The 15,027-nt window shown below is 40.2% G+C and overlaps 1 protein-coding gene across 1 annotated transcript in view; it reads left to right on the top strand.

Moving 5' to 3' along the window:
• The first annotated feature begins 1,191 nt into the window (after positions 1 to 1,191).
• The window catches only part of KIT (KIT proto-oncogene, receptor tyrosine kinase), a 30,557-nt gene continuing 16,721 nt past the window's right edge, over positions 1,192 to 15,027 (top strand). The window contains exons 1-6 of the mRNA XM_042053444.1: positions 1,192 to 1,377; positions 4,027 to 4,186; positions 7,010 to 7,199; positions 7,885 to 8,000; positions 13,242 to 13,356; positions 14,543 to 14,736. Of these exons, the coding sequence (XP_041909378.1) occupies positions 1,207 to 1,377; positions 4,027 to 4,186; positions 7,010 to 7,199; positions 7,885 to 8,000; positions 13,242 to 13,356; positions 14,543 to 14,736 (946 nt within the window). The 5' untranslated portion in view covers positions 1,192 to 1,206. The remainder of the gene's footprint in view (positions 1,378 to 4,026; positions 4,187 to 7,009; positions 7,200 to 7,884; positions 8,001 to 13,241; positions 13,357 to 14,542; positions 14,737 to 15,027) is intronic.

Genomic DNA, 15,027 nt, shown 5'->3' with positions numbered 1-15,027 from the left:
GTGAGCTTCTGGTGCAGAAAGACTGAAGAGGCATCCATGAAACAGGGAGCTGTGCAGGAGTACTCAGACACACATCAGCTATGACAGCACAGGGAGTGTTTATGTACAGCCCTTCTCAAAACAATGAGGAGCTTTATGGACTTCGGGCTTTTTTTTGGATGTCCAGAAATGTTTCTGGCAGATGAGAACACAGAATGCCTTCTGCACTGGCATCCTCCTGTCTCTTGGGTATGCTGAATGCTGAGGGGGATTTTTGTGTGAGCCTTTATATCTGAAGAGAGCAAACATGTTTCTTTGTTCTGTTCTGTAGCTTCTTACAGCAACATGAGGAAAACATTATTGTTAAAGTACGAATGCCTGACAAGCATGGTGTTTTCCTAAGTTTTGTACAGTTTACCTAAGACAACTACAAAAGTTGTGTCAGAGGTAGAAAGAGAGTCTGAAGACCTTATCTGCATTTACAGTTTGTCTTCCTGTGTAAAAGCCCTAGTGGGAAATTAACTGGAGTATAATAAAATGGGAAAAATTGAAGAAAGGATGAAGAAAATAGAAAAACAAGCCATGAACAGAACAGAGGGAGAGCTGAAGAGCTTTGCAGAGGCAGGAGATACGTAGTCCTCAGATACACCTGACTGTTGATGAAAGACATCCTGAAGCAGAACAGGGTACAGCTACCCGACGTCTGCATGTCACCACCTGATTCTTGGGTGACAAACTGTGAGCTATCACTGTGAGCAGAGGTTGAGGTGCTTTCAGGCACAGATGTGCAGAAGTCCTTGAGCTGTACCTGTCCTTCCTAGGCTGATCATCAGAGCTTTTCAGGGACTTGTCACACAGTACTTTCTGTTGGCTGTAATGTTTTGTAATTAAAATTTGCAGTTAGTGCTGGGCTGCTGTTCTTCAGTGACTGATACTTACCATGTTTTCAGTTCCAGAGTGCTGCTTTTTAATCACTGTCATGAAACGAATTGTCTCACTGATGGTTCAACATCATTCAAGTTTATTCATGCAAGTTGCTATGCTCTAACAAGTATTATCTAACTCTTAAGTGTAATTTGATGCGAGGTTGAGGCAGAAATGTGCTTATTGTAAAGGAACAACTGTGTAATACGTTTAAAAAAATTTAATACATATCAGAATCTTGATTTTATTGGAAAGTTAATTAATGACTGTTGATTTTTATCCCCCTCGGAAGAGCTGAGACTAATGAAAAGTAATAAACTTCTAAATTGTTTTCCAGTTCACAAAACTCTTCCTGTCATCACCTTATCAAAAAGCTATGAGCTTCTCAAAGAAGGGGAAGAATTTGAAGTTACATGCATAATCACAGATGTGGATAGCAGTGTACAAGCTAGTTGGATTTCTCACAAAAGTGGGGTAAGTTCCTTTAATTGTATCATGTGTGCCTCAGCACAGTTCACAGACTCTCTGTAGACATTCACATGCTTGTCTTGGGTACCTGATGCTGTGTTGATTTTGATTTGTTGCATTTACAAAGATTCAGTATCCCACAGACTGGTGAGAGGGCAGCAGCTGTCCTGTGCCCATGAGGATGGCTGGGACGAAAAGCATCTGCATGGGCTTCTCTTCTCAAAAAGAATTTAAAGTTAGGCTCTTCAATGTGAAGTTTAGGTGACCTCTGTTGGGTTTCCTAAATACGGAAGCGTGGAGTGCCTACACATCACATTGCAATCAATGGGAGCTGCAAATATCAACACATGGACTGCAAATTACATATTCTAGTTGTTATCATTAACAGTAAATACCTGCTAATTAGCATGGGGTTGTGTGTGACAGGAATAGTAGTAAGCATTCGCAGGAATGATTAATTCATTTAAATTACATGGTGTACCTCACTAACTGGAAAAGCTCTGAAAAATGAACCAGTGAACTGGCTTCTGTCTGCCAGTGATAGATGAAGTTACTGACTGCATCACCAGATTAAATTATTGAGAGGCTCAGTGCTCCAGGAGAGTTTGATACTGCAACTATTCTGCAGAAGAGAGGCAGAAAGATTTCCTTTCCTGGTAAGCCAGTGTGCTGCCAGCTCTGTCTTTGAAATGAGCAGTACACCTTGGGTTGTTTTTGAGAATGCTTCTTGATCTTCTGGGTATACCCTGAAATTTAAATTAATTAAAGGCCCTTGTGAAGACCTTTTAGTAACTCCTACAATATACACTCCCATGCTAATTGACTGATCTTTTACTGCTAATGGTAGTGACCAGAATATGTAATTCTCAGCCCATGTATATGGAAGAAAAGCCTCCTGTGATACTTGGATAAATTACATCTCCTTGGGCACATAACGAACAGGAGTCTGTTCCCTGGGGCTGGGCATGCCATGCTTAGCTAATCCACCAGCTCTGGTAAAGCTGTTCTTGCTAAGTGCTTGCTGCTCCAGAAATCCCACCCTGCAGCTCTGAACGTTGAGAAGGTCTAAGTGACACAAAGGTGGCTTGGGACATGCAGATCCGCTTTTGTTCCTGTGCCAGGACCTTTATCTGAGAATTTAATTTCTTCTCTCATTCCCCTCCCTTTCCTGTGTAACAGATTGATGAAATTCCCTTCATTTTTTGTGCTTTATAATTTTTTATTTAATGTGTAAAAGCCACAAGGAAAGTATTTTCCCAATAAGTTTGACTTTTCTGTCCTTTCTAGTAAATAGTAGGAGTTGCTGTCTTTGAAATACTATCAAATTGAATTTTGTGTTGAAGGAGAACACATAAATTTCATATTTAAGTAGATTTGGAATTACATTTTGTCCTGAATAGATGAGAGGAAAAAGACTGAAATGCTTTTTCCATGTATGACTGAAGTTACCACCGCTTTGGAAAATTAGGAGACTGGTTACTAACAAGCACATCCATACTAAATACACTTCTCTTGTGATTATTATAACTCAGGAGAAATCAAAATTGCATTGGGAAGCTTTAATTTATCTAGAAGCTCTTGGAACATCCAAGAATTGCAGTAATTCGATTAGAAAATCATAACAAGTCCAGGTCTGCGTTTGGATTAATCAGTGTAAATTTTATCAGTCTTCCCAACCATACCGAACATTCTCACAGAGACTCAAGTCAATATCTCAAAGCATTTATTTTTTCTACGCATATGTATAGAATCATGACATATTTAAGAGAATGAAATTTCCAGTTGCTTTTAAGATTAATAAATTTAGATTTCTATGGACCAAGAATCAGAGTGGGTACCAGAGAAAGGATGCTGTGTATAGTCTGCTGCCGGTAGGGCTCTGTGCAGCATGCCTGCAATCAGGAGATGCTGTGGCCTTGGGACATAGAGCAACACAGTTAAAATGAAGCCCCAAGACTTTAAATTGTCTCTTGTCATTCTCCGGGAAGCATTGCAGCCATTAGAGAGTCTGCTGAACTTCAGGCACCACTTGAGTGGTGAACCACACTTCTGAGTTGCAATGACTTCATACAAGAGCTGCAGCTTCTGAGCATTAGGAAAATCAGGATCCAGTGGTCATTTTGCATCAAGCCCTACAGTTAGAAGTGCTGTTTGTGCAAATAAAACCTTCAGTTGGTTTTTCACCTTCTCAGTATTGGAAATGCAGGCAGAATGAGCTGGGTCTGACCTTGGGTGCAACAGACTTGTCATTAGGTAATGGGAACATGTGAAGAAGCTACAGCTCTAGTTCTTTGGCTTGGGCTGGTCTCCTCCATTTGGAACTCTTGGGGCAGGTGAGCACAGCCCCAAATTCACCCCAGCCACACCCCATGTCCCCCCACATTCTTGCCTTAGAAGGGAGCTTGTGGGGGGGAAAAAAAAAAAGAAGGGGAGGGGATAAGACTTAGGAGAGGACATTATCTCCCAAAGGCAGCTGATCACACACTTGTTTTGCATGGAGAGAGTCTAGTGACAGGTTTGTCGTGCTGGCTTATTATTCCGGTTTAAAGTTATGAATATTAATATAGCAAAGTTATAATTACTCCTATTTTTAATTTATCTAGGAAAGATGATGCATACACAGTGTTTTAGATGTTAATTGTTTTTTACCGACAGATTGTTACAAGCAAAAGCAGAAATTTGGGTGATTATGGATATGAAAGGAAATTAACATTGAACATCCGTTCAGTGGGAGTTAATGATTCTGGAGAATTCACATGCCAAGCAGAAAACCCTTTTGGAAAAACCAATGCCACAGTAACCTTGAAAGCTCTAGGTAAATGCTTCTTGTAGAAATCTTAACATTTCTAAGAGCAGGAGATGAAAAGTGAGAACACTGAGGAGTCTCTCTTCGTTCTCTCTCTTTTTCCTCAAACCTCAGTGAGTAAAGTTGCTTTTCTGTAAAGGTTATTGCTGACTGGTACCATATGGGATGGTTCAGGAAGTTGTGGTGCGTATGGCTGCCTTAATTTCTATAACCCTTTGCTCGTTATTCTAAAGTGATACTAGAACAACCACCCAACAGTGTTTCTGTCCCTCTGGTGTCTCATCCTTCCGAATTCAATCTAAAATTTAAACGGGTTTTAACAAAGCAGCTAATTTACCTTTGCCTGGTACTGTCCCTATGCTTAAGTAATTTGGCAGCACAAGCGCAAAGCACATCTTCAGTACCTGCCTTCCAAGCATGGGGAATTTCACTGACAGCGTGTCAATGTTTTTTACGTAGAAGCTATATTTATACCTCTATTTAAAATAATGCTGTGAGCAATGTCATGGTGCACATAGACAGCATGAAATTGTTCCGGAGGTCACCCCCTTGTTAAACCCACTATCCATCACTTCTACATGTTTTGGATCATGTCCCTAAACAGTGAGCAAACTCCCTTCCTCCTCTTGTTTAATAACAGATGTGTTTAGAGTCTGCTATATATTAACTTGGATGACACACAGTGCCTTTTGAATTTTAAAGCTGCTGAAGCCTGATCATTTGATAAATTGAGTACAATTAAGAACATGTTGGTATAGTTAATAAGATCATTCTGGTCTGTGTAGTTGCTACAACTGTTCCAGTACCGTACCATTCAAGGGTTTAGTAACTGAGGGAAGTGTAGCCTTGGATTCTTTTTTTTCCTTTTCAAATTGTTTTTCTGCTGCACAGACACACACTCCGGCAACACTGCTTGTTTTGCTCTCCCTGGTAGCGTAAAGAAAACAGAAGTGTTTGACCCATGTGGGTCAGATCTTCAGCAAATAGGCAGAGGTTTGAGTGCCCTTAACCTTGCTGTGCTGGTCGAGTGGTAGGGCTCACAATGACAGGGATGTTTTCCTCATTTTTTTTACAGGAGAGACTACATTCATATGTAAAAGAGTGAAACAGTGTGAAGTATGAAAGAAAATCTTCTCCCCAAGGGGATCAGTGTGAAAGCTTTTATTATAAGAGGAGGGAAGTTCTTAACTACAGAAATTCTTAGTACTACTACATATGCAAATGTAGCTTTAAAAAGGATTGACTTTGGAAAGTCTGGGGTTTAAAATAAAGCATGGCACTATAAAAAGTAGGAAATAAAATTTTTATTTGGTAAAATGCAAGGTTTGTATTTAATAAAAAATGCCAGAGAAAAAGTGGAATCTTTCCTTTCTGAGATAGTTTTCTCTCTCCACCCTCTCAAGTTTGACTTAAAATAAAATAAGCTCCAACTTTTGGATACCTTTCACCATTTATTGTCAAACTGACTATCTTCACCTGAAGTGTGCCAGCTCCCAGAGTCCTAGGAAGTGCTGTATGGTGTGTACATAGAGGGAGATCTGGAATTGCATCAGATACTACATCACTATGGCTTTAACATTAGCCAAAGGTTTTACAGGAAATAATGTGTATTTTTTGTAAATTCCTAGTTACATTTTCTAGCAGTTAATTTATCTAATTGTAGAAGGTACTAGAACTGTATTACAGGGACCGATAGCATCATAATAAAATTTTATTTGAAGGCTGTTGGGTCTGATTTTGAATATAGCTTGCATAGGGAATCCTGTGTTTATACAGACAACTGAAAAAAGCACTACAAACCTTCCGTTTTCAGATTTGAAATATTTTTCTCTTTTCTGATGATGGAGACCATTTCAGAGCGTACTTGCCTGCTGTGAATTTACTTCATCCTTTCTTCTTCAAAGCATCTGTCAAGTGCTCTGGCAGATCCATATGCTTTCACCAAGCCCCACTGGCTCTGGTTTTCCCAAGCTCGGGTGCCCAGCTGGCCACGGCAGTTTGATTACTAGAAAGTGGGAAGAAGCAGGGATCTGAGATTGACTTCAGGTCTAAATTCAAGCTCTCAGTAAATGTGTTTCCTAGTAATTGCAATCTGCCTGTCAAACTGATAATTCCCTTATGAATTTCTGTAATAGGACTGAAAAAATAGTCTTTTTAAAGTGAATCCTCAATCTGATGGGTTTATTAATGAAATTAAAACCACTACAGCAAAGATGTTGTTAGACATGATATTTTGGAATGGAACTGCGCAGTGATAAATAGTATCTGCCAAATGAAAGATTAAGACCCAGCAGCAGATGTACAGAAATGCCTTAGTTTAAGATTATTGGTATCTAGGCCTGTGGACATTTTTCTCTAATTACAGCTTTTAATAGCTTCATTTGTAATGTTGTTCTTAATTACACTTGACAAAGAAACCTTTAATACTCTAGTATACTGTAATAAATGATTTTAGCTTGCTTTTTTTGTAATGTTTTTTTCATACCAGACAGTTAGCAAGTCAAATTTTTGGAAAAATAGAAATACTTGAGTAGAATCAAATACATGCTTGCATTTTCCCAAAAGTATATAGAGAGTATTTTTCACCACAAGATGGAATTATTTATGGTAAAGCACTCAAGGCTGCTTTAAGTCCTGTGCCTCATGCTTACATGTAGCTAGTAGCCTTGGGTTTGGCAGGTGAGGGTCTGAGTTCTGCTCTGCAGATAAGATTTCCTGTTTCACAGTTGTATGTTTGATCACTGATCTTGAAGTCGTCTAAGTGTGGTTAGAGTACTCACAATTTTCTAAATGGCCCTGAAATTGTTTTTCTTCTCCTCATATGACCATCAGCTAAAGGATTTGTCCGTTTGTTTGCAACAATGAATACCACAATAGATATAAATGCAGGACAAAATGGAAACTTAACAGTTGAATATGAGGCATATCCAAAACCGAAGGAAGAAGTCTGGATGTACATGAACGAAACATTACAGAATTCCTCAGACCATGATGTCAAGTTCAAGACTGTGGGCAATAACAGGTAATATGCATGGCTGTAAATATCCATTTCACTTTGGAACAGCAGACTAGGGTCTGCTCTGGAAAGAGGAAAGTGGGGATGGTGAGAAAATTGTGACTATAAAAGATGTAGAATGTGTGGCTTTCCACAGTAACTGGTGTAAAGTCTGCCGACCTAGATTTGGATTAGCGTCGCGCTAACCACACCATCTGAGGACCAGCATGCTGTATACTCACGACTCACCTACATTGCTGTCCAAGAGCAAAAATGAGAATTAGGGTCGTTTGTGTGCAGAAACTCCCTCCACTGCCACAGCAGACCCCAAGTGCTCTGGATAAAAGCTTATGCTTTTATTTCTGCTGGGCACTGTTCTCTCCTAATCCCTTGTCTTCCCAAAATCCAGTGAAGCACCTAGAACATGTGGCCTAGATTGTGAATCTGGGTCCCCTCCTCAGTGAGAAGAGGAGCAGGTGGTGATGCATGCATGCGGTCTGAGCCTGATGCTGAGCTGCTACCAAGACACACATCTGGGTGTTAGAAGTGGCAAAACTGCTGGATGTTGGAATTGCAGTCGCAGTCATAATGTAAGATAAGAGTGTTTGCATGGACGATGTGTGCAGAAAATGTCCTTCTTATTTTCCGTGCAGCAATTGCCTGTTCAGAGCAAGTTGTGTGTCTTAGTAATGCTTAAATTTTTCCTTTACAGTTACACAAGTGAACTTCACCTTACACGATTAAAAGGAACAGAAGGAGGCATTTACACATTTTTTGTGTCCAACTCTGATGCCAGCTCCTCTGTAACATTTAATGTCTATGTGAAAAGTAAGTAAAGTGAACAGTCTGAAATATTTCATTATCACAGTCATTGTATTTTATACAACATAATGTATGCACAAGATGTCACAGTGTGGTTCAGCATATGAGAGGCTTTCTGAAGTGAAGCACATGCTGGAAAACTAAATGTCAAGATATAAAAGTGCAGAGTACTCACACAAATCCACCTACTATCCAGCATGACCTTACATTCTAGCAAATGTATTCCAGAGATTACCAGAGAGCAGCTAGGTTGTTTGTACAGAAAAAAACCTGTAGCACGTGGAAACATGATCTCAAAAATAAGTATGTATCATAAACTTTTTATAATTCCAGGCGGAGCAGGATACACAGGGTTTATAATTTGCATTTTTGGCAACCAGTTAAGCTTTTGTCCTTAATTTGTTTGAGTTGGATGCAGAGTTTGAAAGCTTGTCAGGAGAATTATTCACATTTAGATGCCTTTTGGCATCTAAATACTTCTGTATAATAATATAAATCACCATTGTTTTAGAGAAATCTGCATAGCTTTACAAATGTGTGTGTTGTCATCTTTGGGACACGCTCGTTACGGAAGAGCATTGGCCTCAGTTCCAAATAGCATTCCTCAAGAAAATGCCAAACTTCAAAATTAATTCAATGAAACCTTCCGAAAACCCTGTCCTTAGCGGAGCCATCCTCTTAGAGCCTTTCATGCTCTCAGCAGACAAATATTGGCTGCTGCTAAAGGCCAAGCTTAAGGAAAATTAAACCAAGAGGGGACTTTGAGCCCAGCAAGAGGAACTGTATCGAAAGTAAGTGAATGCGCTGCAAATGTGGTTTTGTGTTGCTGCTATGCTTTAGCAGCAATGTGTCCTTCTTCAGGCACAGTTTTGTGTGGAGGACTGTCAAGATTTCCACAAATGCATCAAGTCCTAGCTATTAATTTCTGAATTCTTCACATTTATCATTGAAGATCAACATTTGTAGCATCTCTATTAGCAATGACATAGTTTGGATCTAGAAATGTCACTTGGGCTCCTTTCAGAACATGGTATTTCTTCCTTCATCCATGAATGTTGACACTTGTATTGTGCCTTCTGTGTTTCCTAGCTCTGATTTCTGAGATAAGGGCACTAGTGATCTCAGATGTCCTTTGTCTCAGTGAATGAATGTGGGTCACAGTCATGAGGGATAATTCTAGTATTTAAAAGATTAGTGGAGCAAATTGTTGAGCCAGAAATGTAATTTCACTGAAGGAATGGGAGAAACTGCAGGCTGCCTATAGTCTGGGCACAAGAACTAAAAAAATACTGTCTCACAGTTTTGGCATTATCAGGTGTCAGTTCTCAATGCAGATTGTCATGTTGCTGCTTTTGAGGCATGTGCTACTTAATAAAAGCTGAAAATCCCTGTGGATCGTGGTTAGGAAACCAGACCAGGAAGAGAATAGAGAAGCAGAATGGGCAAGGCAAAAGGGAGCATAGACACTTTTGTTCTTCTGAATGGCTTGTCCCTACAACCAGCAGCATTCAAGTCTGTTTCCTTCTTTCTTCAACTACTGGTCTTGTAAGCAGCAAGATCAGTCTTGGGATGCCGTGAGGACACTTAAGCAGTCTCATGGAGCCCATGTTGTCATGCACTGTGGCCCTGGGTGGATTGCAGCCATTGCTGAAGCAGTTGGATTTGATGCACTTGACTCAAAAAGTTTCTTTTGGCATTTTGACTAAGCTCCTGCAAACATTTTTTCATTTTGAAAAAAAGAAACTAATAGATTGGCCTTTCTAGGGGTTGTTTTAGACAAAAATAACCTGTTTTCACTGGCTTGCAAAATGCTCATTATTTAGCTGTGAAACACAAACTGCATGACAACATACCATTTTATTTGACATAGCAGAGTGACTGCCAAAGGTGAGTCATGTGTGGGTGGGTCAGATCCTGATTTAATGGTGCATCCTCACCTGGCATTGTTGTCAGGGATTTTGCATAAATTGCTTAGATGTAGCTCGTGATGTTTACATGTCTGGCTTGGGCATGTAATCAGCAGAAAGTAACCAAACAGGTAAAACAGGATTCATAATCAGGAGAATGTCTTCACATAAACAAATATCGATGCTGAAGCATTTGCTGAAAGAAATGAAAAACCCGGTGTAGAAATACTTGCCTTGGATTTAAACATATTTAGCAATTGCATATGCTAATCTGAAACAATACTGTATTGCTTTTAAAATAGTGTAGTAATTCATAATAAATGTATGGAGAGAAGGAGCACTAAAATTAGGAGCCAGAAAGAAAATTACAGCTTGACAAGCAGCATACTGTACTCAGTTACACTTAAGAAACTGTAGAAATCTCCAGAGTGGCAAGGTATGGTGTATCTAGCAATTAGCAGAGGAATCTTCCAACTACTACCTGAATTTAATGCAAAATAATATCTCAGCTTAATTACAGTCAACAAAATATTATCTATGTGGTTGGGGCTCCTGCTGCAAAGAGAAAACTGGTCATGGTATTATAGATCACATGAAGCCAAGCTCAGCTGTTTTCCTGTCATTGGACTATGCAGTGAACAATAAGGAGTCACCACGATACTGTAGAAAGATTTGTTCCAATCCAGAAAATGTAGCTTCAGTGGGGAAAAAAACTCTCTCTTTGTCTGGGATGACTGACAGTACCTATTAAGTGTTACTTTTTAGACATTTACTTCGTTAACAATGAAGAAAGGGAAACTGGCAATAGAAAGCAATTAAACTCAGAATTTCATTATACAGAACATTGAATTAAAATAGGAGTGACCTCTTATAAGTCATCTTTGATACACTCAGAATTGACATAAATAAAAGCTGAAAAGTGATTAATAAACTTAATGAAATTAGAAGTTTAAGACATTTAATGCCTGATTACAGAAGGCAGAATGCATATATGCTGAACAATGTAACAAAATGTTTAATATTTAGGGGATTAAAGTCAGAACAGTAAGCAACATCTGGTCATTAGGAGTCTGCCTGATAGCCGGAGGGGTAATTAGGCAGCAAAAGTCATAAAATCTAGCACAGTAAAACCCTTTTAAAAAGAAGATGTGCAAGACAGCTCGGCACCTGTTTGCAAAAGGCAGTCCATCTTCACTCCAGCATCCCCTGGAGCACCTGCACTGGTGGTTGAGGAAGGTGCTCTGGCTGCCAGAAAGGGGTGCAGGTGCTGAGATGCGTGCGTGCCTGAGCTGCCAAAGGAGCAGCCAGTGGGAATGGCAGTAGCAGCCATCTCAGTCCCCTTGGGTACTGGCATGGGGGGGCCTCTTTGCTGCCTCAAGTGAAATGTGTCCCTTAATATCTCTGAGCCAGGGAGGCTTGGGAGCCCTCGGTGCTGGTGAGGAGATGCTGATCACTCTAGTTGCTACATCAAAGTGCTTCACCAGGCACATGACAGGTAGAGCTGCTCTTAGGTCAGCACTTCTCAGAGGCTGCTACAGCTCAGCTTCCCCTGGCACCAAGGCTGGACCACACTGCCTGGGCTGGACAGCCTGTCATCTCCTTCACTGTCGCAGGAGGAGTGCATGTGGGCTCGCGGCCATGCAGACAGGCTTTTATTGCACTAGGTTTTTACACTGGAAAGAGCGTGACTAATTGTGGGCATTTTCGTTTCCCTCACTCAGCTTCAGATGTTACATGCAGACCAACTCTGGCACAGTATTTTTTCCAGGGCCTAATGCGCATATGCCTCTTATATTTGACTTCTCAGTTATCTCATTTCTTGACTTACATTGTACTGTAATGTTGCCTAAAATGCAGCATAAACCTAAACAAATAGCACATGGGTTGTAGTTTAGCTAATTATAATTTCACAATCCAGCCATTTTGATTGGAATTTCAGAAATGTGAATTACATGTATTCTGTGAGCATTGAGGCTGGGTTGACATGCTGTGTGCTCTCAGAGAGTTCTTCACCAAATGAGTAATGCTGAAAATCAGTCTCAACATTTTGCAACAATGTTTGGTTCTTGGTATTTTGCATAAAACACAACATGCAGATTCAGAAATGAAAGAACATTCAGTTCCTGTAACGTGAGTCACGAGGAGGTGGTACGTGATTGAGAATATTATCTGTTTTATTGCCTCTAATTTAATCAGTGAGTAGAATATTCTATTCATTAAAAACTAATGCTGTGCAGTCTTTGTACATGGGTTTTATCTGAAATAAATCTATGTTTTCCCACTGCAGTCTATACAGCTTCACCACTTTCTAGAATTAGAAGTTCATCTTACATTTCTGTAAAGGTGTATTAACTGATAATGGGCTCTTCACTTGTATCTGTCAGGTGAGCAGCATCATTGCAATGTAGTCTTTTATAGTTGCTTTCACTAACTTCTGTTTAGGTGATCTTGCAAGGAAGCTAAGGTTGTTAAGGGAAGGAAGGAAGGTCAGTAATTCCAGTTTCACCAGGAAAAACCCCTTGCTGTGTTAGTGGTGCTCTTGGCTGAAGCTTCTGGCATTGGACTAACAACTCTGAAGTCCACCTGACTGCACTGGTTTCCTGCCATACTTGAAACAGGGGCTCCTAAACCAACTGCAGGACTAGCTCTGTTCAGGATGTGACAAAAGGCATTGGCCAGATGAATTGCTTTCTAAACTACCGGAGCAATCACAAATTCTCATTTGGAAAGCTAATACGTTTAGCCAAGTGTTGGCTTCTTGTACGTGCGGTGTTTCAGAGAATCAGGCAGTTGGGCATTTCAGTAGCGATATCTTAGAGGGATGTATCCTATGTGGGGAGGTCTGCACTGGTTGCCTTGCAGCGTAGTTCCTTTCCTGGCTGCAGTGGTAATATTGAATACACAGGGCAGATGTAAGAGGGATGTGGTTTGACAGATTTAGTACACTTCTAACTGTGAAGAAACTGTCCTTTTTACAGGTGGGTAAAGTCATGCTGTGCAGGAATGGGAACTTTATTGTTCCAAGCACAGGCTTCTTTGGGTTGTTCAAGCTCTTAGCTTTGCTGGTTTAGGATCTTTCATCAAATCAAATACTCAGGGGGAGATAAGGTATTCTTCTGACATTCAGCCCAAGTACTCAGTGTAAGAACTAATATTTTCACAGATACTCGATTTTTGCAGGACACCAGTTCAGACACAAACATCCTTGAGCATAAACAGGTCTTGCTCACCTGAGTGATTCCATGCATGATAAGGCACACAGGTTGCTGGTGTGAAGAGCAAATGGCAATGCAAATCCTGTGTTCCCCTAATAGATGACTATTGCTTTTCTTTATTACAGCAAAACCTGAGATTCTCACTCTGGATATACTTAGCAATGGTATTCTCCAGTGCGTAGCAGCTGGATTCCCAGCCCCTACCATATACTGGTATTTTTGCCCAGGAACTGAGCAGAGGTGAGTTAAGTAAACAAGAGTCTCCAAAGGTTATTTATGTGTGACACACCCAATTGCTAATTAAAAATTAAGAACATGGAATGACTTCGTAATAGTAATATTCGAATGTTGCACTGTGTCTTTCATCCTTTTTGGCGTTGCCTTATTTGCAGTAGTTTGTGAGAAGGTAGGGATATGTTTCGTTATTCTCCTTTGCATTCTCTCCTTGAAAGGGGAATAACCAACACTTTCTGCTGCGTAAAAGTGAAAGCCAAACTTTCTGCTGCAAGCTAACTATGGTTTGTATCAGCTTGGCCCCAAATGACCCATGTTCTATGTGCAATTTCACAGAGTGGCAATCACAGAATCACTTGTGAATATGGCTGTTATAATTTGTTTCATTGTGTAATGAAGTAATTTTTCCAGACATAACGTAATTAGATTTCTGTTCACATGAAACATATGACAAGTAAACAAGTCTAGAGTTGTTACAAATAAAGCCGGATGTTTTTAAAATCAGGCATTTTAAAGAAGATTGTGGAGTTTCACTGTGAAGTGGAGCATTTGTGAAGCAAGTTTCAAGGTTTTTCTTGACTTCCCCCATAGTATTAGATCTCGTACTAGCAAGTCATGGGTCTCCTTCCCACCAGTGTAATTTGTTTTATGTCTAAAATAATTGTTATTTCCTTAATGGTTTCAAATAGTACCTTTTTTAAAATCTTAGATGTGTGCTTATGTAGTAAATATGTGACATATGAAGGAGAAGCAACATCTTGGGAGAAAAGAACTGGCTGTTTTCTGACTGCATATAAGCTTGGTGGTGCTTTATGTACATCATGGACTTTTTTTGTGCAGTAATAAGATGATGCTTGGGGAACATTTACAGAAGTGGGTATAGACCACAACTGCTTGACACTGAAGTTGAAAATGAATGTTGAATGGTATAAAACCCACAGAGAAGTTACAGACCTGTAGGTATGTCTAATCAAAAGCAAATGCAGACACCGTGGTCTCTAGTGGGGCCAGGGTAGGTGTAAGTATCCATTTCTCCCACTACATACAAGACCATGAGACCCCATGAGTCGGCTGTTTCAAGGTTAATATCTTCAGCCAAATCCCTTTGTAGACCAGTGTAGTTCCATTCTCTGTTGGTCTGGCACTTCAGGTAGCAATCCATTGCAGGTAACTGTCGGTATTGTTTCTCCAGGTGTTTTGATTCACCAACAATATCCCCCATGGATGTCAAAATTGGTTACACAAATTCATCAGCACTGTCATTTGAGCGAATCCTGGTTGAAAGCACCATTAACGCCAGCATGTTCAGGAGCACCGGCACCGTGTGCTGTGAGGCCTCCAGCAATGGGGACAGGAGCTCTGCTTTCTTCAACTTTGCTATTAAAGGTAACGTCCGGCCTGAATGAGACCACAAAACATGGATGGTGTTTAGCTCTTCCTGTAAAAGGATTTTAAGTGTTTTTGCCGTAAGAAAGTTTACAGTACTGTGGCTGAGCACGTGATAACGTACTACATTGCATGTTCTGCCTGTCAAAGTATTGCTTTAATTTTTCAGTGACTATTGTGGTACTGTCTTTTTAAGGCACCTGTTCTGCAGTGCAGTAGGTATGTGGGTTTCTTCTGTCTGTGCAGCACAGAGGAAAACCACTTACAGCATTACACTGGCTTTCCCTCTCT

Source organism: Corvus kubaryi, unplaced genomic scaffold (genome assembly GCF_017639235.1).
Source record: "Corvus kubaryi isolate FWS band 111438036 unplaced genomic scaffold, C.kubaryi_AGA036_p1.0 split1-131, whole genome shotgun sequence".
In the NCBI taxonomy this organism is placed as follows: Eukaryota; Metazoa; Chordata; class Aves; order Passeriformes; family Corvidae; genus Corvus; species Corvus kubaryi.
This window is presented reverse-complemented; position numbering and strand designations above follow the sequence as displayed.